The sequence below is a fragment of the Stegastes partitus genome, unplaced genomic scaffold (genome assembly GCF_000690725.1).
Source record: "Stegastes partitus isolate 25-593 unplaced genomic scaffold, Stegastes_partitus-1.0.2 Scaffold37, whole genome shotgun sequence".
In the NCBI taxonomy this organism is placed as follows: Eukaryota; Metazoa; Chordata; class Actinopteri; family Pomacentridae; genus Stegastes; species Stegastes partitus.
Window position 1 is genome coordinate 37,925 of NW_007577768.1, and position 24,404 is coordinate 62,328.

Sequence of the window (24,404 nt, forward strand, 5' to 3'; positions counted from 1 at the left end):
AGCTGACAGCAGAGGTTTTACTGGCTGGGACTGCAGAATCATGCATTTACTTACTGACAGGAGTAACAAAGGGTGAGTTAAAACAAGAAGGTTTGCACTCAGTACTGCATGTATGCATAAACACAGGCCCTTTATTTATGTGCTGCTTTATTGGGTTTCAACACAAAAACTGTAAAGTCCTTACAAGATGAGTTCATCCTGTTTCCCACCTCTTAAATCTCACAAGGGCATGAAACGGCATTCTTTTGTCATCGATGAATCTTGCAATGTTGAAGGTCATGATAACGTTTTATGACAGATGTTGTCAGAGCTCACTGAAACTGACTGCAGAAAGAGTTTCCTTTTTCACATTGTACAGGATGACTTCATTTCTGGGTCTCCTGACCTTATATCTTATCTTGATTAAATAAGTCGAACTGAAATGGTAAAGTTCATTACTAATACACTTTCTGTGGCAAACCACCATTTATGTTTAGTGTACGGAAAACAAACAGGTTTGTAAAAGTTGGAAAAACCTGATTCAAATTTATTATAACACACAGTCAAAGACATTCCTACACATGCATCGTGTACGGTACAAGAAAAGGACAGAGACATCGCTAATCATACATACAATGTTTTTATATACCAAAATAGCAATGCTGTTATATCTGCTGGGTATTTAGTTTACAATATATTGATACTCTCCACCCCACATACACATAGCACAGATAAAAGATCACAACATTATATAATAAGCAACAACAGACACATGTAGCCCTCTTTCTTTAAAAGCTGTTCATTAAAAAATTCATTCAGTTCAGCCTTCCCCAATCACTGGAGGGTTAAAGTGCAATATAGGAAAGTTAACACAACCAGAAGAAAACATATAACAATATAACAAAACAGAAACAGGATATCTTTCATTATAATAAAACAATTTTGGATAAGGCTTTATTTTATGGGTCCATAATTTAGGAATAATTTTCAAATAGTTTTCAAGAATTTCCTGAAAGGGACAACATAATTGTTTGGAAAATAGAGACCATATTTGATTGACATTCATTTTATGTAACTAAATGCAACTCAGCTAACTACTATGTATATAGCAAGTATTACTTTTTGGTGCATCTGTGCTAAGGTATGTAAAGTATGTAGTATTTTAGCTGGTGTATATATTAAACTGTACCCTACTTTCAGGGTGTCATTCAAACACGTTGTCTGCAAAAACCTTTGAAAATCTGTCTTTTAGACTAACAGGGCAATTTCTGATAATCAACGAACACTGTCCCTGTCTAATTAATTAATAAAATGTATGAATGAAAACTAGAATACACAAATAAAGATTTTATTTATATATTTACTTGAGTTTGAAAAGCGCTTCTGCTTTAATTGACATTTACATTTTCTCCAAAATTAGAAGCAATTTCATATTTCTTTCCGGAAAACTTTTAAGAAATTATTCATAAATTATGGACACATAAAGTAGTGTTATGCTGCAGGTACAACTAGGGGCACCGATTTTGTTTTCATCATCAGTACACTAAATGTCAATACATGAAGTGTGCACGGGTCTTTTGTGCCTTTAAACTCTCTCAATCGTATTCAGTCCTAAGAAAGTTGTTACTGAAAGACTGAAAACAGACAAAACTGAGAGACGGCCTCATATCTTAGTCACATAATTTAAGTTGCTCTGTAAAAAAACAAAAAGGTCTTAATCCAGCTTTAGAAAATTCATTTCATTTGGCAGCACAACCAGAAACCAGCCACTTGGCACCGCGAACGGATGTGCTTTGTTTTATTTTGTCTTCTTGCTGACCTAACAAATGGTCAGATGGACAAAGTGTTTGCTATGTTTGTAGATTTCGAGGAGACAAAATGACCAAAGAAACACTCACGAACTCAAAGTGCAGAAAGGGAGAAAACAAAAAAGAAAGACGAGGAGATTGACAAATATTGATGAGTAATGCTATGTATTGTGCTGTGTCATTATCCACATGAGCTGATGTAACATACAGAGGCTTAAAGGTCCAGATTACGCAGGCTGAGACTTAAGCATCTGCGTCTATATTGAGCTGGCAAGAATCACATTCTTTCCGCACCTTCATGGCCACAACAGAAAAGATGCACAGCTAGAGATAAACCAGAATTTTCAATCAGACAGTTATCCCCAAATTGTCTAAAAGTATATGAAAATAACCATTTGTCAATCCTTCTACGATGTTACCACACACTTCATTTAAGCTGAAAATGTATGTTACATGTAGAGATGCTGAAGTTGAAATAATAATACAACATGAAGCGAGGTAATGTGAAAACTGTCAAGCTTTCTCCCACCTGTAGGCAGAATATCTCGGTGAAACACTGCCATCACCACCTGGACACCTTTTCACTTTATGGACGAGCATTACTACAATGTGCTGTGGTGTCTGTAGGTATCAAGTCTCTAAAGCCAAAAATACTCTATCTCACAAAGCTTTTACACAAATAGGAACTACCATCTGTCTCTCCTAATACCAATGCTTTCTGAAACACTGAAATGTTTGCACATACACTAAATGACTGACCCAAACAAGGAGGGTGTGAACGTGTGAGTTACATAAGAGAGTCCCAGGTGGCTGCAGGACTCGATGGAAACAATGACTGCAAGAGAAAAACCACCAGTTATAATCTGACTGGCTCCGTCGACTGAGTCAGTGGGTCTGTGCTTCTTCAGTGTGCAAGTCTGCAGGAATGTGAGAGGAAACAGATTGAATCCAGCACTAGATTCTGCTGATCGTACTACATGAGACATTACTTCTAAAATAAAAAGGAACTAGTACAATACAGGACGATAAACATGAATAAATAACATAACAATAAAAGGGAAAAGCAAAAGGATGAAATCTATCAGACACTGTATTGTGCATTAACAGTCAGAATCATCATCAAAGTCTATATATGTCTACGCTACGTTGGCCACATTTTCTCCATAACAGTCTTTATAGTTTCCTTTTATGGATACATTGTTAAAGGAAAACCAAGATGCCAACATTTTTGGCATCATGAAACCTCCAAAAATAGTGTCAAATTCAAATTTTTTTTTCCACATTAGAGCAGCACCGAAACGCAAGTTTTACTGTTTTTAGCTCCGTTTTTGGTCTCAACCTACTTCTGAGTGATATTTCTGCCACTTAAAGCAGACGGTCGGTATTGTATCAGCTTTTTGTTTGGTCCTGGGCAGGTAGTCTGGAGTGGGTTGGACATTTTTCACTAAAAAAACGAATGACACTACGAGAGCAGTCAGCGTAATCAACTGTAACGATGCAGGCTGGACAGTTAAAACAATGAGTTAAAATTAATTTACAAACAGCATAAAGCTTCATAAACCAGAGGCGGCTGCTTATCTAGGTGATAATTCTTCTCTTGGGTCTATCCCTTTGAGCAACTGTCACATTGTCTCCACATGATGCACTTCAGTTGGCGGCATTAACAGATCTTTGCTGAAACCCTTCCAACCAAGTAAACACGGGGGGTGCATCAGGTTTACAACGTTAGCCAGCATAGCGTGGACATACTTTTCAGCTGTAAACATTTTCATGTTATAATCTTTTCAAAAAATATGCTTGGGGCATCATATTCCTCAGACAAAACCCTAGCAATGCATAGTTCCCTCCTTTTTCTCCAAACATAGTCCTTCTTTTAGCGGACACACATCTTTAATCCTGTGTCCTTGTGTTGTTTCTTAGGTTTTATATCATGAAAAGACTCGGTGCCATTCCAGGGAATCGGTGTACATGAGAAATAACAATGTTTAAAATACAACAGATAAGCTTGGCACAAAGACGTGTTGACATATTCATATCAGCTGGCTTGACAAGTGTCGGTTTGTATACAGACGTGTGCACACACTGCCAGATTTGGTAGTGACAACTGCTGGAACCAGCTGTATTCAGCAGCAGTGTGAACAAGAACGTTTGTTGCCTGACAGACGTACTGTCTGTACTGATCACTGACCCATGTGTTGTGATAACGTGTGGTGTAACATTTAGCAGCAGTTTTGGTAGGGCAGTGGGTGACATCACTTCAAACTGCTTATGACAAGCTTATGATTGTCAAATGTGAGAACAGAAACATCTGCTTTGTGTTTGGTTATTTCCTTTCCACAACAGGAATAATCAGTTGGTAAAGTTAAAAATCAAGACCCACAAAATAGTAACAGAAACAGTTACATTTAGAAAGTACAGCATTATGTGTGCTTACATTTTTCATCTCCTCAATGTCACGTGACCACATGAAACCTAATTTTGAAGTTGGATAACAACATGTACCCAAGTCAGAAGCTGGAAAACTGCTGGTGGGAATTCACACCAACTATGAGGGACGAAACTGCTTATATACTGTTTGTATGTGCTATGCATGTATTCATAACATCAGTAAAACTTCTGGAATTGTTGGCAGTGATCTCATACCAAGAAGTCAAACCATCTGCACACATTTTTTATAGTAATTAAAGCTGCAGTCTGGAGTTGAGGAGGCCCTGCTGCTCTTGTGTCCACTTTGTGTCCAGCAGCAGGTTTGGTTTGCCAAACTGAGAAGAGACAAATGTTGCCTTCTCCGCACCATGACGAGCTCCAACATCTCCGCAGTTACTGTATGTGCATTTCAGACGATAGGTTAAAGGATGTGAAAAAAAAAACTTACGTGGACAAAAACTGGGCCACCACAATGTGAGAGCTGTGACTGTCTGTCTGGTTGACTTTCTAGAAAATGAGCAAGCAACAGATGCACGGACGACACTGTTTTTCAGTCAGTGGAGACAGAATTGGGTGTTTTGTGCTGCTGTTGGTTGTACTGGTCATTAGCCCATCTTCTGAGAGTTCAAATCTCTGTAGGTCCACTGATCTCTCAGTCCTGCTTTCTACCTCCTTGTCCTGGTTCGTGCTTTTTGCTCAGCTCTGATTGGCTCTGGATTTGGCCTCGACACATGCCTGCTCGGCAGACAGCTCCACTTCGGACATACCCACCTCCATGCCGATGATGATGGAAGTGTCCGAATCGCTGCTGAGAGGAGGTTGGTGCTCATCTGAGGGATGAGAGAGGAAGTTAATTCATTACTGGACTGCGAGGACATCAATATTCTGAAGTCAATTCTTTGAGTTAATGCCATTGACACATAAACCGGTGATAAGTAATTATTTGGCCACTTGGCAGCAGTTAAAACAAGTTCACATCACTGACATATCATTATCTTTTCAGTTGCTATGGAAAGCCTGTCGTTAAGAAGAAATGTGCATACTTGATGAATGTATATCCAATATTCAGTCTCTTAGCTTTGTTCTGTTAGAGACTCAAATCTGTGACTGTTTCACCAACTAACTGCACTCAGCATGTAGGGTATGCTTAGTTTTTTTTAAAAGCTTTTTTTTTTATAACAGAAAACAGCTGGCCTAAAACAATTCTGCGAGAGGAAGGAAAGCTGGACAGTGAAACAATGAAGTGAAACTCTGAAGGGAGCTACAGATTTGAGTGATAATTCTCTGAAGGATCATCACTATGAAGAACTCCCGTCACATTACCACACTGTTCTCACATTTCAAATGTCGTTTGTATGAAATATATACTAGTATGGTTGCAAAAGGCACTACAGATGTTTCGAGTCTTGCATTGTCATCAGGGAGGCATCTGTTCAGTAACACATTCATTCTGCAGCACAACAGCCAGAATCATGAACTATATTTAGCCACAAGAAGAACGATGAGTCCTGATGTGAATGTGGAGTCGGTCTATGATTACAAGAAGAGAAAGACAGAGAGACGGACTGAATGTTGGGAAGAACTGTGGTCAGTTCTTTGAGATGATGAAACAATGAACCTACCACGTAGCATGAACAACAGTGTATTGGTGTGCCTAGGACAACTGGTGTTGCTTTAAAGACAAATGCTCACACCAGATATTTCACATTTTTTCTGCTTAGTGCACTTTGATGACGCTTTCAAAAATGGTGCCATGAAGAATTTCTACCAGTCAGCTGCAGACACTTTACTTTAGTGCCTTAAACTTTGTGCCACGCAGCAGAATACAGCTGAGTTCAAGGACATGTTCACATTTATTCCATTCTGCTTTGATAAAACACACACATAGTATATAAAAAAAAAGGCTTTTGGTGGTTATAATCATTCTTACTGTCCACACTGAACATGAAGCCACTACACAGTCGATGACAAACATACAGTATAGTTCTGTCTCTATTCGCTTTGTGTTACCATAAACAAAACAGGGAATTTTGTGTTCCAAAGACTGGAAAATACCCATTTAACTCAAGGTGCCAGTGTACTTCCAGGTTTATGTAATGGTCAAACTGCATCTGTGTCAGGAATGCAAAGTTAAAAATAATAGGCAGGATTGAAAATGTTCCCCAAAGCCTTTGTTTCATTTTTGACATTTCTGTCTCCAATCAAGTGCAAAAGCTTAATAGCTTAAAAAAAAAAAAGATTGGCTCAAGATGTGTTAATCCACGTGTGTTTCTATCAAAATGTCAATAATAATATTTTCATCATGCCAAAATGTAAAAAAGGAGACAAACAAGCTTTTACACTTGCCTCTGGTGAATAAACCATGAAGCATGAGATGGAAAGTAGATCTGATTGAAGCAACAGGGAGACTGGAACCCTCCTCAATTTAATAGCTCAAAACCAACATAAATGCAACATTTCCATCAGTTTCATACATGTTAAGGTTCACCAGAACTTTCCTTTATATCCTCTCTTTGCACCTTGCTCAATTGGTGGTAGTTCATTTAGAATCTGCACAACATTCAGATGGAAATATGGCTTTTGACAGCAGACTTTGGATCCTACCTTTAAGTATTGCTGTATAGTTTAGTTAAAAACACTTTTTTCTCTCATCATTGATGACACTTTACACAACCTAGTTTATTTTGATCATGGCACCTTTAAATAGCCGCAGCCTCATATTAGCTTTGAATGACCCTCTTTTTTGACACAAAACAGGAACTAACAGTACATTTTATCTCCCTTTTATTCTTCCGCAAAAGACGGATTAGCATGACCAACAACACTTTCAGTGTACGTATGGACATGTGAGCGATATATTAAGGCAGACAGACAGCTTGATTTACAGTAAGTAAATGGTTGACTGCGGAAAGAATGATAGCTGCAGTACCAATTACAAAAGAGCTATCATTCAAGTTAAAGGCACAACACAATCAGCACTTCATCACTGCCAACCCACAGCAGAATCCCTGACAGATCAGCTTGTTCATCTCACGCTAACTGCCTCTTCTCTGTGCTCATTGGTGCTGCAACATACAACAAATCACTGCTAATTTACATTCTCATTAGGCTTGAGATGAATCCTGGCATGTGGCCAGCTGATCCACAGCTTGTCAAGCTCACATAAGTAAATGTAAAGTCTTTGGTCTGTCAGTGTGGACTTAACTGAGGAAAAAATACTTTTTTTTTGTTGTCTCCAAGTAGAGCCAACCCAGTAAGACATGGATCCATGTCTGTGCTTTGAAAGCAGTATGATGCATGGTATCAAAAATAATGCAGCTATAGCAAAAACATTTTTACCAACACTGGATTCTATTGTTCTGTCAGCCCCATTTATTTCACAGGGGACAGGCTTAATAATAGAAGCACCTCTCTGTGTAATGCAATAGCACAACAAACTACATTTTATAAAATGATCATAAAGTTCAATCAATACATTTTATTCTTAAAAAACAAAAGAAACAAAAAAACCCCCAAACCCTAAATATCATAACTTCTTGAAGGTAGGACTTATTGCTGCTAAATATTGCATCATGTCAGGAAATTCAGAGACACTAATATACAGTACCACACACTAAAAAAATAAAAGTTAAAACTCACAAATAGATTAAAATGTCTTCCAACTTTGTTTTTCCATCTACGTCAGTGTAAAGGTCAAGTGTTAAAAATATGACTGAAACTATCAAAACTTTGCTTCCCTGTTTTGGGGAGACGTTTAGCTTCAGAGGAGAAGTAGCTGAAAAAACATGTGTCAGAGCATGTGCATGAACTAACACACATAAACTCACACTATTAAGTTCTGATAACTTGCAGGTGTTGAACAGTTGTTAAAGCAGCAGCAGTGAGGCGACTGCATAAGGTGCTAATATGTAACGGACTGGGTGTGGGAGGTTATGTGGGTCAGGTTGTGACTTGCTGCAGTTTTTTTTCCTCTGGCATTATGCTGCAGGATCTGAACAGGGAAACAATGACCAGGTGGCTGCTGACCTGGTTCAGGTCTCAGAATAGAAAAAAAAAAAAAAAGACCAGTGGTGAAAGCAGCATTCAGATCTTTTACTTAAATTAAATACAAATCACACAAAGTAAAAATACTTGATTGAAAGATGATTCAGAGGTTTTCATAAAAATACTTTTTGTCACATAATAGGAACTTTGACAACCATTTAAATAAAACCCATCTGCTAAGTTTAGAGAGGAAACCTCTATTTGGTGCAAGTGTTGGATGAGACTCCAAGAGCCCTCTTATAATGGGTCGTAATGCACTTATTTAACAATAAACAATATGTTTTATGAGCTTAAATGTTGTGTAAAATCTTAACCTGAAAAGTAGCTATAATGGCCATAGTGCAGTAAAAAGTACAGTATTTTTTTAGATGTAAAGTAGTATAAACATACTATAGGAAACATGGAAAATAGTCAAGTAATTATTTCAAAACTGTGCTGAAGGAAAGAACTTATGTGAGTAGCTAAGTTATTTCCACCAGACCTTCCACTTTCCACAGCCTGCTTTCAGCTTATTAATGACATATTACATGTGTGCACGTACTGCTGGCAATGACGTGGCTCTCCAGTGCCTGGGGTGTCGTCTCTGCATCAGGGTGGAGCTGCTGCAGGTCTATCGCTCTTCCTGCAGGATCCAGCACTACCGAGCTCTCGTTAACTGTGACTTCACTCGCCCCGCTGATGGGGTTGGTGGGTGGACCTCCGACAGACGCCTCGTAGTCCGGAGGAACCTCATCTGAGCAGTCTGGGTTGAGCTGAACCAAACCAAAGACATGTTTGGAGTTGCTTTTGTAGATAATACATGTCTTCATCACTTTGAAAGTTCCACTTTAGAGTTTGATAGGTCTCAATATGAGAAATAACAGTTAGCTACTGTACACTATCAGTTTTAAAAATATGAATAAAACAAAAAAAAAAAAAATCCACATTAATCAAAAGAAACTTACTGGGATTCCCAGGGCTTTGAGGATGTTCATTTTGCACATGGGACATGTTCGGTGGTCTTGTAGCCACGGGTCCACACAGTGCTTATGGAAAACATGTCTGACCAAACAAGATGGCAGCACACAAATACACATCTTAAAATAAATGGTTGCTAAAATGCAGTGCACACTGACATACATAGATATTGTTGGCTATGGTGCATGTGCTTTATGCTTCAGTGTAAACAAACGGAGACTTTTTATGTTCAAGGGGACAAAGACGATGCACACAAACCTCACCTGCATGGTAATATCCTCACAACATCATTGGGCTTATAACCTTCAATGCAAACTGCACAGTTGTCAAAGTCTGACTCTGTTTCCTTAAATACAAACAAGAGAGATGAAAGAATGACAGAATCCAGTTTAACCAGTCCGTTATCATTCAAATAATGCTATTCAAATGTGGAAAAATACTTTTAGTAAGTGTGTGTGTACTTTGTCTATAGTAAACGTGCTTATGTAAAGTGTGATATTTGCAGTGTTGGGTGCTTCAGTTACCTTGTCTCCCTTCTTAATGGTGCGCACTTGAAGCTTACTGATGGCTTTTTTGGCAGCATCTCCCAGACGCCTCTGCAGAAATACAAGAAAAGGTTTTATTTTGTTCCTGATGTGGCCGGTAGCTTTTTAATAACACACAAAAGACAGTTTCTTAAATCTAAGCAGTATGCAGGTCTGTCATTGGTCTGGTAATATAAAGCATAGTCTCGATAACTGGTGTATTTGGGCTTAAAATTATCAAAAGTAAAACAAACAAACAAAAAAACATTCTTAGATGTTAGATTACATTTTTTTTTTAAGATTAAGCACCACTGGTCTGCAGTCACAAGTACCAACTACCTCTGCACATTTGAAAGATCCCTTTCATTTAAACTGAACATAGAACCAGCATCATCTGTTGCTGTACGTAAAGCAATAAAACATCATCAATAAGCCCAGGGAGAAAAACCAGGAAACAATTTTGACTACAGATGAGAGACTTAAAAGCAATCTAAAGGACAAACTGTACAATAAGCAGTTACTTTGAATGCACCGTGGCCTCACAGTTAAGAAACCAGGTAAGAAGATAAGTATCTATTTTTAGCTCTTTGTGTTGTTGAAAATGCTGCCAGCCAACAACGGACCCAGACAATGAAATACCGATTTTTCAGAAACTACCTTCTGACGCTTTGTGTAGATGTACATGCATTTCCAAAAGAGGCATCATAAAAGATAAATGTGGGAATGAAGGGTATATTTCTGCATGCAAACTGTGTTTCTGGACTATTTTCAAGGTTGTCCCATGAATATTATGATTCCACCTGTTTCAAACCACATTTTCTAGCTGCGTGATTTATTTTCAGAAAACACTTCGTCATTATTGAACTGTTCAAAGTCTGTTTTACCTTACCAGGCTGCCTGGGAAATAAATGGGAAACAGATTTGTTCAATATGGCTGAATTCTTTGTACAACATAAATCAACATAATTAAAAGTGAAAATGCAAACATACGGTTGTCACAGCCGTGGCTCCTATCATAACAGACAAGGTGATGTATCACCATTACAGACGTCAGCAGAACGTCAGAGGAGGCCATTCATAATAAAGAGATAGCAAAAACAACTATTTGCACTGTTGGTTCAAAGGGGCAGAAAGCTGAGTTGGTTGATGGTTCACTGGGTTGCTACGTTTCTGTTCGACCAGCTGTCAGGATAATTCTGGCCTTCTCTTACAGCCTTACAGGGCCGACACTGCATGGAAAAACATGCAGGGCAAATATCATGCTGCAACGCTGCTGCAGTCAGCATCCTTTTAGGACAGAAATACATCAACTGTTGCACAACGTGCACGCAGTCATACCTGGTTGCGATCCCGTGCATTCGCGTAGCGGAACCTCTGGATGTAGTAGAAGACGAGCCAGGCGAGGGAGATGATCATGAGGACGATGAAGGAGATGGAGACAAACACTACCGACGTTCGGCTCACGTACTTCTGCAGGTTGCGGGTTCCTATAGTGATGTGCACCATGACCATGATGTGCTGCTCCAGCAAGGACACGATCTCTCTGCCTTTCGGCTCCGGGATCATGATGGCCACGACATCACCTGTATCTGCGTAACACACATAAACCAGGAAGCACCAGTTTAGACATGAATTAATGCTGCAGCCATCCATGCTGTACACACACAGTACCGTTTCATGGTTTTTAACAATCTGAAGTGGACTCAAATCATACATTAAAATGAAACAAAGAAATGCAGAATTTTTCTTCTGCCATAAAGCTTGACAATGTGGGGAATGCATTGAAGCAGACTGTAGTGAGCTATAATTGACAGAAAATGTAACAAAACATCTCAAAAAAATTGTAAAATGAAATGATGAAAAATGTATTCATATTATATAAATATATAATAATAGCTAGAGTGTCATGATCGAGGTGACTAATCTACTGATGCTTAACAGAAAAGTGCTACCTTACTCATGTTTTAAATAAATGCCAAACAATTGCTATTGACGTGAGGATTTGATGCTTTTCTGTCTTACATAACACTGGGATAAAATAAGTATGTGGAATAAACAGGACATTTAAAGACACCATTGTGGACTTGGAAATTTTAATAAGCATTTTCCCCATTTTCTAATTAAAATGTTTNTAATAAAGAGATAGCAAAAACAACTATTTGCACTGTTGGTTCAAAGGGGCAGAAAGCTGAGTTGGTTGATGGTTCACTGGGTTGCTACGTTTCTGTTCGACCAGCTGTCAGGGTAATTCTGGCCTTCTCTTACAGCCTTCCAGGGCCCACACTGCATGGAAAAACATGCAGGGCAAATATCATGCTGCAACGCTGCTGCAGTCAGCATCCTTTTAGGACAGAAATACATCAACTGTTGCACAACGTGCACGCAGTCATACCTGGTTGCGATCCCGTGCATTCGCGTAGCGGAACCTCTGGATGTAGTAGAAGACGAGCCAGGCGAGGGAGATGATCATGAGGACGATGAAGGAGATGGAGACAAACACTACCGACGTTCGGCTCACGTACTTCTGCAGGTTGCGGGTTCCTATAGTGATGTGCACCATGACCATGATGTGCTGCTCCAGCAAGGACACGATCTCTCTGCCTTTCGGCTCCGGGATCATGATGGCCACGACATCACCTGTATCTGCGTAACACACATAAACCAGGAAGCACCAGTTTAGACATGAATTAATGCTGCAGCCATCCATGCTGTACACACACAGTACCGTTTCATGGTTTTTAACAATCTGAAGTGGACTCATATCATACATTAAAATGAAACAAAGAAATGCAGAATTTTTCTTCTGCCATAAAGCTTGACAATGTGGGGAATGCATTGAAGCAGACTGTAGTGAGCTATAATTGACAGAAAATGTAACAAAACATCTCAAAAAAATTGTAAAATGAAATGATGAAAAATGTATTCATATTATATAAATATATAATAATAGCTAGAGTGTCATGATCGAGGTGACTAATCTACTGATGCTTAACAGAAAAGTGTTACCGTACTCATGTTTTAAATAAATGGCAAACAATTGCTGTTGACGTGAGGATTTGATGCTTTTCTGTCTTACATAACACTGGGATAAAATAAGCATGTGGAATAAACAGGACATTTAAAGACACCATTGTGGACTTGGAAATTTTAATAAGCATTTTCCCCATTTTCTAATTAAAATGTTTAATATTTAATTGATAATAAAATAAGGGTTGACTGTAGACCTAATACTTTCAATTTCTAAAAATGTATTTAAAAAAAAGAAAATAATTAGATTTATTTAGGTAGCTAAACAAACAAATGAGTAAAATTATAGAAAGCCAATAAATCCAGGTTTTAAAAAATAACTGGTGTTATTATTTTCCTGACCAAGTACATGTGCGTTCTTTACAATTAGCCATAACCTGCTGGGACAGTGTTAGAAATCTGTATTTCCTGAGTAGCCTCACATCCAACATCACAACCCTCTCATTTTAAATCCGGTGCTTTAGAGCAGACAAGATGCTAAAACTCCACTGTTTCAGACTCTGTGTGTAGACGACAGTAATGAGGAATCTTGGGCCGGTTGCTGGAAGCTTAGACAGAACAGATCAACTAAAGCCTCGCTCTCAGTGTCAGAGGCTTCCTGCCGGCAACCATCTGTTGATTTGCTTGTCATGCACAATGAAGAATTTTGCGTTACAGAGTCTCTAAGCATAATTTTGCCTCTGTACATGAGAGATGTCCAGGAAGAACACTGTGTTTACAGTGTATGATTCTTATGGGGATTAGTATGAGCTCACACTGTGCTGCAGTTTGGTCTCCTGACGTGACAGTTAAGCTTTTGCACATCGAGCTCACAGACATGCAGCTACTAATACAACTGCAGTTCTTCCAGTTATAACTTTGGAAGAAGTTAAGCCTATTTGTAAACTAAAACATATTTTTAATGCGTGCTCATAAATCTAAGATACGTTTAGAAAAGGTATGCAAGTCTTAGTTGTTTTGATCCAATATGAGGAAATAGTTAGAAACAATTATTTTGTTATGACACTCTGCCAAGGTTATCTGATATATTTTAGGTCTGACTTCTTCCGAGGAGCAATTCAGATTGTTTTCAGGATGATATGTTCAAATAATTCAGAATATTTTGAATTTTTGTTACCTAATTTGTCTTGTGTCTATGTTTTATATATTTTTTTTCTATCTGTAAGTCGTAGTTATTGCTGCCTGCACATTCTTGAAAAGGAGATTTTAAGTCTCAGTGAGGGTAGCACTGTACATTAATATGCTGGCATCAGTGTATAGTTCAGCCAATAAGTAAAAAGAAATACAGATTTGTTTTAGTTCATTCAGAAGTAAAAATGACCAATTGGACAAGTTTAAAATATCTACACATGGGACATGTTCTTCTCACAATAACTTAATGACTAAATTTAGGTGATCTTCACCAAACCTTTTGTTTATGTGATTATTTGAAAAATATGTTCCAATCACACTTTAAAGACCCTGTAAACCTCTTCAGAAGTTCTTCAGTGATGACAGAATAATCAGTTGGAATAATCAAGTTAGAAGTGTTTTGGTGATTTCTCACAAGAGATTTCTGTTTTGTTTTTGTCCCTGGCTTCATATGAGCAGGGCTCAGCCAGAATCAACATTTAGTAACATTTGGATCAAAGTGTGATTACAGTTTTGGGATCTTTTGCTTCTGTTTCCAGCAGTACTGATCAATAGTTTTTGCATATTTAACTAATTTTTCCTCCAAAGCATAACTCTGACTGTTCCTTATTGAGATATGAATATTTAATGGTAAACAAAGTTACTTAAAACACAGTTTCAAGAACTTTAAACTCTAAAAATAGAAAAGGGGCTCCGTCTCTAAAAATCCATCTGGTTCTACTTTGCACATTTTTCTTTATGTAATGATGGAATGACACATGGGACTAAATGCCTAAATGACTCAATACTTTCTAGACGCAGAGAGGGAATAACGAGGCTCTACTCTCTCAGCCATACAGCAGTAGGTTGATGATTCCAGGAAGCGCTTCAACAGCTTGAGCACTGTTACATCATATTCCCTCTGCTGCCTGTTTATGGCGGCGGCTGCATGCAGTCAGGGAGGCTCCCTGTGGTGGTTCGCTCTCTATCAGTCACTATAAACAGTGGCTTTATTCGACCTGTCACCAACAAAAAGCACCTCAGATGCCCAGAGCACCGCACAGAGATATTTTTACATTACAGTCTGGTGTAATTCTGTCGCAGAGGTACTAATGCTGACAAAAGCATGGCGTTTTCACGAGGAGTTAGAGGCTTTAAATCCAACAGATATGCTACATTTTCAGAGTGTAGTTGTAATGCATTATTGCTGTCAGGCTCATTAATCCCTTTATGTAACGGGTCTGTTGTAAAATCTGCACAGCTGCTACCTTTTATATGACCAACTTTGAGTAAAATTCTTTTAAGCAGTTGCGTTTTTGTGTTTATGTAAGACCCACAGCAAGCTTATATGAGCTTTTACACTAGAAATCGAATATTCAAGGTTTAAATTCTTCGACTCGAGGTAACAATACACTGTACGTGTGACAGAATTGGGTTTCATACTCATCCAGCAAACAGCATCATCACTGTCAACACAAAGGTATATCCATGCACTAGGTGGCTGCTCCCTCACCGTGACTTTATGTATGTTGCAGCTTCTAAAGCAAACACTGTGTCAAACAATGACAGAGGAAACAAAAGCTTGCGTTTGGACGGCAAACACATGGTAACAAACTGTTGAACACCACTGTCTGTTCGGACACTCAGGCAACTTACTGGAACGCTTCTTCATCCAAATTTTTGTCGCTGACATTAAAATATTAATAAGGTGAGCTTTTGGTTGAGTTGACAAAAATGAAAGCTTTGGGACAGTGAGACTAAGAAATACATTCCAGGTTTCCCTCCAATAACACAAGTTCATTCTTTAGACTCCCTGACAGCGTGCTAGTATGAATGCTTGCTGTTTTATGAATCTCTTTTTTTCAGGTGTATAACCTTGGAGACACACTCCTGGGCTGCAGATTTATGGTTTTATTAAGCAGGGCCATATGGTGCAGGAGGAAAATCCCTGTGATGCAACTATTGCCTTTGTAAACACAAGATAAAATCACACCACCTCATGTCAAACAGTACATAACTTTTAGGATAAAACTGTTCAAACATGCGGAAATTAAAATGCACCCATGTACGGCCGGCTTGAATTTCATAGTTAACAGAAATAAGGAAAGGCATATTAGGGCATGTAAGATTTCCCTAAGCCTTGACTCTTATCTCCTTCTTCTCTTCACTGTGACGCAGTGAGAGCAGACAAAAATAGCTGCTTCTGAAACAGGAGGGCAATGTCGGAGACTGAGGCTGAACCAGTAAAAAGATCTGTGTTTTTGTAGACCCACTCGGCCAAAATGCGGAGGCAAAGAGGGATTAATACTGAATGGGGTTAAATTAGTGGTCACCAGCCTGTTCAGGCCGAGTGTTTAATTTCTTTAGGAGGATCTCGGTCTGCTGCACGGAGGATAACACTGAGGGACAGACTGTCACAGAATTAACTGGTTACATCTTTATTACCAACCACATACTGAAGTAAACCTGACTGTTACACAACAAAGCCTACGATGTGGCTTTATCACGCAAATACTCGGGATTTAAGAATAATTCATTAAAGGAATAGTTCAACATTTTGGGAAATATGAGTATTGCCTTTCTTGCCAAGAGTGAGATACTAGAACTGATAACAGTTAAATGGTAATAAGGAAATATGACGCGTAGAACTAATAAAAACTAAAATGGCTAATGGCTTAACAGACAGGTTGTTAAGACACTTGTGCACTGTAAAAAAAACAAAACAAAAAAAAAGAGTTAAAAAAAAAGTAGTATTTCGGCAGCTGGGATGGCAAAGAAATAATGCAAAAATAATGGAAATCAAGCATCTTATCTTAGAAAAATATAGAACTAAAACACATTATTTAGCCTTAGTTTTACGTAAGTATTTTTGGCTGCTCAATTTTTAAGGTTCAATAATAACAATAAATGATATAGATAAATATGATGTTAAATGACATCATTATAAAATGATAAAAGGTGTGATTTGACAGACTACCAATGCTAATACACACTGGACACTAATGAAAACACATTCATTCACCAATTAGGCTTTTTATGTCAATTGCCAGTAACTGCATCTAATTCTACAAATATATTTATCACATTAAATTCAGAGGGCTGCAAGGTGGCTTGGTGGTTAGCATCGTTGCCTCACAACTGGAAGGTCGCCAGTTCACGTCCCAGTGTTCTCCCAGTGAAGCGGGGGTTTTCTCCAGCTTCCTCCCACAGTCCAAAAACATGTTGAGGTTAATTGGTGATTCTAAATTGTCAGTAGGTGTGAATGTGAGTGTGCTTGGTTGTCTGTCTCTAAGTGTAGCCCTGTGATAGACTGGTGACCTGTCCAGGGTGTCCCCTGCCTTCACCCTGAGTCAGCTGGGATAGGTTCCAGCCCCCCACGACCCTAGTGAGGATGAAGGATTTAACAATACTATCTATGAAAATAAAAAAGGAAATATCTGTGAAATTACGCTTTAACAGTCTTTTAAAGTTTATTTTAAGTTTCTTCACAAAAATAAAACAGAATGGCTATTAAAGGGTACAAGGTTTTAATGTGAATTGACATCAGACATGAATTCATGTGTAATTTTCAAGATATTTTCGTGTATTTCAAAAACACAGAAAAAACCTAAATCTGTAAAATAAAAACTGAGAAATTGGTTTGACTGCAAATTGCCCTGTGCTGTGAGAACACTGTCGTAGTAAACTACGAAATCCCATCAGTATGGGAGCTCTCATGGGTAGCCACTAACAGCCACAGAAGCCTTTGTCATGGTGGCCCGTTACCAGCTTGAACCACACAATGCTGTCTGCCCACCAACACCAATCTCCCTGTAGTCCAAGTGACCACTTGTATGTAGGTCCTTGGTTTTCTGCCTCATTGATTAATATATTTTTAATCTGTTAAATTACTAACAACAATTAATCAATCAACCCATAATTGTTATACATCCCTAGCGCCCATACACGCACAAGTTGCATTGAATTATTGGTTGGCTGGGCATGACAAAGAATTTTCTCCGAAGACATGCTGTGATCGAAAGAAGTTTGAGAGCCACTTGTCTAGGGATTACTTTTCCAAAAAGGAGAACTCCTCATTCAGGCAAAGAAAAAAAATCACTCAGCCTTGAAGGAAAGTCCTTCTCGACAGATTTTTGCAATGTGTCACTTCATACATCTAAATAAAGACAGTAGTGGTTTTTAAGAACCTCCTTTAACGAACATGAATCCCTCTAAGCCCTGGATGTTTGCAGGCTAAATGTCACTGCTTGACAGAGGAGAGTCCATGAGCGAGCGGAGAGGCAGCAGACAGCTCAGATTTGTCTGTAATGAAGACGGACTGCAGCAGAAGATTTAAGACACCAGAAGTACAACATTGAAAAAATGACTTCAGAAGAGACAGCTTCCATTTGTTACTGATTTAAATTGAGAGGGTTTCAGTTTCCTACAGTGGGTGCTGCAGTGAATCCGAGCTTGTGTGAGAATATGGAAATATGGAAAAACTCCAGGAACAAAGACTAATTAAACAAGAGCTGAATGACAGTTTTCACCAAGTTACAGATGCTGGTGGATCAGAGGCTAGACTGGACTTGATGTCATGACTTCGACTCTCTGTTCCGTGGCGCTGAGCAGTTGCCGGGCAACCAGAGGAGAATCCAGAAAGTTGCTGCCATACGGCCCAAGAAAATAACATTAACCCTGTAAAAATCTGTTTCACACAAACAAAGACAAGATTTATTTTTTTTTACCTTCGAACTAAGCAAAGTTAGCAGTTTCTTTTTCCAGTCTGTTAAGGCCTGACTTCACCTTCATGTTTAGTGCACCGACTTGCCACCGCAAAGTAAATCGATTTTTATTTCCCTACATGTTTAACTTTTCTTTTAAATCTACACAAACCATCTAGGAGATTATATATTGTTAAGTATTTACGTGATATGAGTAGGAAAAGAGCTTCAAACAATACCATCATGACAACACTTTCATAATTGATGAACCCACGTTGTCTGAGCTAACTTTATGTTCAAAGGTTAAACAAAGAGTTTAGACAGATCAGACTTTGGAAGGGTTAAACCAAGACATGCCGTGAGAAGTTTCTGGCTCTAGCGATGGTGGATTTTATAGCCCAGCTGTGTTGGCTGTGGACAGGGGAGTGCTCCATTCTCTCTCTGGCAGCTGCACATTCAGTCTACACATATAGAAGTGGTTCTTTGTCACAGCTTTCTCCTTTACCTTCCACCTCCAGCTTTGTCACTGCACCTCTCCTGGCTGTCTTTTCTGCCTCCTAAAGTGTCTTAGTTTATATTTATGTCATTGCTGGAATCAGGGCAAGCCTTAAAAATAGCCTGGTGCATTTTATCTTCTGCTGCAGGTGAACCAGGGCTGTGTACTGGAGTTTTTGTCTGAGACTCCAAAAACAGAGCAGGAATATTGGATGTTTATTGGCCAAAATGCTGTAGATTTAACAGACATGCTGGTACTTGAGTGAAAACAGCGATTCTTTAGAACATCTGAGCAAACTGTTGCCTATGTTCACATCCAATAAACCTCAAGCAACATTCAGCAGAGGTCATGTTCTGGACAACCTGATGAATGAAGGTAAAAATAGTCACTCTGCTTTTAGTAACAACACAGTCTGATGGTAGCGTATCAACATGAGGGGCACCTGTCATTACGCATTATTTGATTAATTGCTAAAATATTGTGGGTGTCAATGTTTTAACATATAAGTAGCATTTCAATATTGCAACTGGTCTAGTTAGTTTTTGCTCCCCTACAGCTAATACAGAGTTTCACAAGTTCTCTTTCTTTGCAGGTAAATGTAAAGTACAAAATGCCAGAGACGGCAGAACATTATGAAAAGGTCAAGCTAAAATTTGATTTCAATCTTCCGAGAAGTTGCTGAGTTTGAGTAGAAGCTTTAGAGACTTTGCATAAAATTTAAATCACATGCTAACCCTGATAAGTGTCTGTGACAGCGTTGTCAGAGGAAAGTGTGTCTTGTACTCTTTGCACTACCGTCTTCAGCAGGTGCTGGAAACATCTGTTTCTGTACAGTTTCTCTTGTCAAACAGCTTTCATGCATTGTGCTGTTGTCCGAGACAGGAGTGTTGGTCAGTTCGACCACACCTTTTTGAAAACTAACTACAAGTTGAGAGACCTTTTCTAGTGGAAACTTAAATCAAGTGGGCGAAAAAAAGGCTCTGTTCCTGCAGAAGGCCTAAATATGAGTCTTTATTCTTACTCTTAACACATGTAATCATTGAAAAGTGAACCTACAACAGAATTGACGAGGGACAAAAAGAGTGAATGTTATTTTAAACTCTTGAAGAGCTGTCGCTGCTATTGCAACATTATACGAAACAAGTAATATACTCTGTTTATGCCTGATACTCTGTTTTGTGGATGAACAACCAAATATTGAACAACTACAGGAGAACAGGACAGTAATATGAGAAGGGAGACCACTTTCCAAAGTCGAACAGGCATCTGAGCCCCGGCGTTGCAAAGTACTTGTGCTGATGAAGTTCACATGAACAAAAACAAATCATCTAACATGAAACTAATGTAAAACTCCTCATGGTTATGGACAGTGGTTATTTTTAACATCTTACAGTGGAGTCATGAGCATGTACACTCTTCCTCAACAGCTCATAATCTCTGCTATGTATGAGAATTACTAAGTCCCCCTCTATCTTGTCTATGATCCATTTAAAATAAGATTTCCAGCTGTCGCATATTAAAAAATGTGACCATGGTTTAAATATATACTGGTTATACACTAAAGGAAATCCCTGAACCCTTGACCCTGACCTGGAGGGATATGTGGCTCTGTTGAACTGGCATAGTCAGTGCAAATCAATGCAAAGTTGTTCTCCTTCACCCTATGATTAAACATCCTGACGGGATTGGTCTCTTCCAGGAACATCTTGAGGGCACGATGGGTCACTGAATGGTTTAAAGAAATTGATGTGAATCATTAAATAAAGGAATATCTTTAGGAACAATAGAGCTCCAGAGATGGAAGAATCAATGCTGTTCTGGCAGACTCCTTCCTCAGACACTTTATGCTGGTTTCTTCTTTAATTTGTCCCACATCTGTTGTTGTCACAAACAGGTAGGACACAAATTACTCTGCTTACTGCTATCTAAACAGCCAAGTGTTTGTCCAATTATCTGTGCATCAACTGCACTGCCTCTGGCAAACAAGAAGGAAATGTGCCTCTTTTTAGAAGAGCCTCAGAGTTGAACTGAGAGTCTGTGTTTTCAGAAAATTTGCATGGATTGTATAAAAAGGTGTGTTGGGTGTGTTGTTTATGCAGCACTTATTTACTCATCTCAGTTCTCCAGTGTGTGTCTTTGTGAATGTATTGACAGTGCTGGATGTCACAATATGGTTTTCGGCTTTACGTTAAGGAATCGTTTAACTGTGAGCTGACAGCCTGCATCGGTCTGCAAAACTTGACATTGTATGAGATTTCAATGGCTCTTTCTTTATTTATTAATTATCATTTGGACAGAAGACACAGGCAGTTGCAAAGGGAAAGCTCTTGGTTTCTTACAGAACTGCTTTTTGATGCAGATCAAATTCAACAATTTGCCTGAGGTTTTACCAAAGGGATCCATAAAGTTCTATCTATCTATCTATCTATCTATCTATCTATCTATCTATCTATCTATCTATCTATCTATCTATATCACAGCAATCGTTTCCTTGTTTGTTGTTATTAGAGGCAACACCTCTGAGATTTGGCAAAATCATGTGTTAAACCCTTTTAAAAGTCAAATACAGTACTTATCCTCTTCAATAATTAAAGTAATTTGAATTCACCCTCTGTGACTGTAAACACTTCAGTGCAGCAGTGTTTAGTAGGCAGCTGCATTTGCACAGTTTCAGAATAGCAGGTGAATCCCTCCCAGTGGATACTAAGCACATGATAAGTGTGTAATCAGCTGCAAATCAATTATATTTGTCTGGTACTGAGGAAAATACACTGCAGCACTGATTTACATTTTCAAACTTTGTGCTACTGTGTGTGCAGTTTTTCTTCTTATGTGCAAGACGTTGATTATCTTTTTGTTTTATTTCTAACCTAGAATGTGGAATAAAATCTTCAAAGAAACTAGGAGGTTGTGTGTTCAGTCTATGTAGATTCATGCCTCCCTCTTGTGCACACAGCAGGGCTATTTATCAAAGTTCAGCATGTCTGTGGTGCCAACCAACGTGTGCATGAGACACCGAATATCAAACACTGTCAAGCAGCAGCAGCAGCTCATAAAGACCATTTGTGGTCAAGACATTATCATGTCCATGTAGAGCAAAAGAAGAATCAGGAAGGAGGCAGCAGAGGTCAGGCATTTTTTGTGCTTCTGTGCAGATATTTTTCTACAGCGCGTCTGCAAAAAATGGGTGTGCATGTGTTATAACATAAGCACCAAAAAATGGCACAGAAACATGTGTTCATGCATCTGAAAGTAAGGCATTCAAAAAAGTACTAATGTGCTATCTGAAGTTAGTGTTAGGTGGCCTGCACAGGTTGCACCGACAGTCACACTTCAGCAAAGATGTACAAGCTTTCCTAAAGACAGTTAACAAATTCAGCAAAAATCTAATTAGTGGGAATGAGTCCATCTCCTCTGGAAGCCAGTTTATTGATCTTTTTCTGCTTTACCAAGATGACATATTGATAATATATCTGACTGCACTGACGCAGAGCAGCTCTGGGACTCCAGCAGGGGATGATACCATTAATCTTGACCTGAGATGTCCAACACCTAAGAAGCAACTAATCAGAAGCCTGTGGGCTCGGAGGCCTCAGGACCCTGACCGGACACCTGTAGTGAGGTGAACTCCGTATAGACAGTGTGAGGACTGAGTGAGGGCAGGGACAATAAGAGAACACCGTGGTGGAGGCTGACAGGTCGTCTCTTACCTGGATGAGGCATTGTTATGGTGTCGTTAGTGCTGCTGGAGCCCACGTTGTATATGATCACCGCAGAGGCGTTGTGGTTTGCGGCATTTCGGATTTTCTCTCGGTATGTACAGTTCCCCGCAGCCACCAGCGCCACCCAGGCGGTGTTTTGCGGGACAGGAGGGAACCTGACTCCGGGGTCGCACGCCTGTCGGTCCTGCAGGAGGGCCGGGACCAGCACCAGACCTCTGGCTTCTTTCTTGGGTGAGTGCTCGCCGTACCGACCGCACTCGGTTTTCTCCGTCTTGACCTCCGAAGTGACGGGGTCCAGGTAGGTGATGTTGACAAAAGCCGTGTACCACTCCTCCTTCTCCGCCACCGTGAAGTCCAAACACAGCAAGTGGACGAAGCAAAACGACAGCAGCCACGTCGAGAGAGCCAGACTGCGGCAGGCTCGGATGAGGGACGGGGCCATTGTGAGGCTGTTCGGGGATGGATGAGGAGCTCCGGGTGTCCTCCTCACTGGGAAACCCGCATCCCTCGTAAAACAAAAAAAAAGGAAAAAGAAAAAAAGGCTTAAAAATACATTAAAGCCACATAGTATCCAGGAGCAGCCCTCACAGAGCAGAGTGTTTGGAGTTGGTGTGCTCTGTGCAGAGCACACTGTGAACCTCCTCCTCCACCTCCAGGACAAGACTGTCTGTGTTGTTGTTCATCGTCAGCTGTTCACCGTCCTCCCTCCCGATTGGCTGGCTGCTCGTCGACACGTGACCTAGGCGTGGACAAAATGTCTGTGACGCCTCCCGTCATGTGGAGTAATAATACAGAATACATTTTATCAGGTGGATTCTGGCAAAATCGAATGTTATCTGAAATATTAAGTACAACGATCATTCTTGTTATTTTCATTAGATTTTTTGCGTTATGTCTATAAATAGTGAATAAACAACTGGATTTTATAATGAAATTTTTAAAAAAAATCACAATTGTATTTTGTGTTCAAACAATTATGTGTTTGCTAATTTAGATACTTTTTACTTACTAGAATACATTTTAAAATAGCTGAAACAGGCAGAAGTTCAACTTTGTCTTTGTTGATACCCCAGCCAAGTAAACTGAGCAAAAATTAAAACAAAGCACGCAAACTGTCTTCTTTTCTAAATTACAAAAAAATAAAAAGTTGAATTTAGGTTTTGTTTATTTTAGATATGTACAGTCAAATCAGCAGTATTATCGTGCTTAAAAATAAATATCAGCATCTGCGAAAAATGAACAGTCGCAGTTATTTATTTATTTATTTATTTTAAAATCTTTTAATGTATGCACAGTAATATGCCACGGATAGCTTCCACACAAATATCAAAAGCGTGATCAAAATAACAGACTCCATTCTGTAAATAAAGAAAGACAATAATAGTTTAAAGCTCGAAACAATTTCAGGAAAGTTGTGCAGCCCTTTACAGCCCATAGCCTACTGAAAAGCTACCCAAAAAGAAACTCTATATGTATTTAAGTATTATTACCGACCTAAAAAGAAGATAAATAATGTATTTTACAATACAAAAGTCAGTTGTACCTCAGAAACCCACGTCTGAAACGTGTATTGTTCAAAGTGCATGTAACTGAGTATACTTGAGGAA

General features: G+C 39.1%; 1 protein-coding gene across 1 annotated transcript; it reads right to left on the minus strand.

Moving 5' to 3' along the window:
* Window positions 1-499: 499 nt before the first annotated feature.
* On the minus strand, window positions 500-23,455 carry rnf150a (ring finger protein 150a). Its single transcript, XM_008302533.1, has 7 exons — window positions 22,786-23,455; window positions 12,132-12,382; window positions 9,740-9,811; window positions 9,479-9,561; window positions 9,203-9,299; window positions 8,800-9,010; window positions 500-5,044 (listed from the first exon to the last, which is right to left on the minus strand). The coding sequence occupies exons 1-7, from the start codon at window positions 23,237-23,239 to the stop codon at window positions 4,911-4,913; spliced, it is 1,302 nt and encodes a 433-aa protein (XP_008300755.1). The 5' UTR covers window positions 23,240-23,455; the 3' UTR covers window positions 500-4,910.
* Between the last annotated feature and the right edge of the window lie 949 nt (window positions 23,456-24,404).

What these genes read in the sequence shown, in the direction of transcription:
- rnf150a (XM_008302533.1), bottom strand. Translation starts at nt 23,239, where the DNA reads ATGGCCCCGTCCCTCATCCGAGCCTGCCGCAGTCTGGCTCTCTCGACG. An exon ending in CATAACAATGCCTCATCCAG is followed by an intron (nt 12,383 to 22,785) that starts GTAAGAGACGAC and finishes TGTGTTACGCAG; the next exon opens with ATACAGGTGATGTCGTGGCC. An exon ending in CCATTAAGAAGGGAGACAAG is followed by an intron (nt 9,562 to 9,739) that starts GTAACTGAAGCA and finishes TTTGTATTTAAG; the next exon opens with GAAACAGAGTCAGACTTTGA.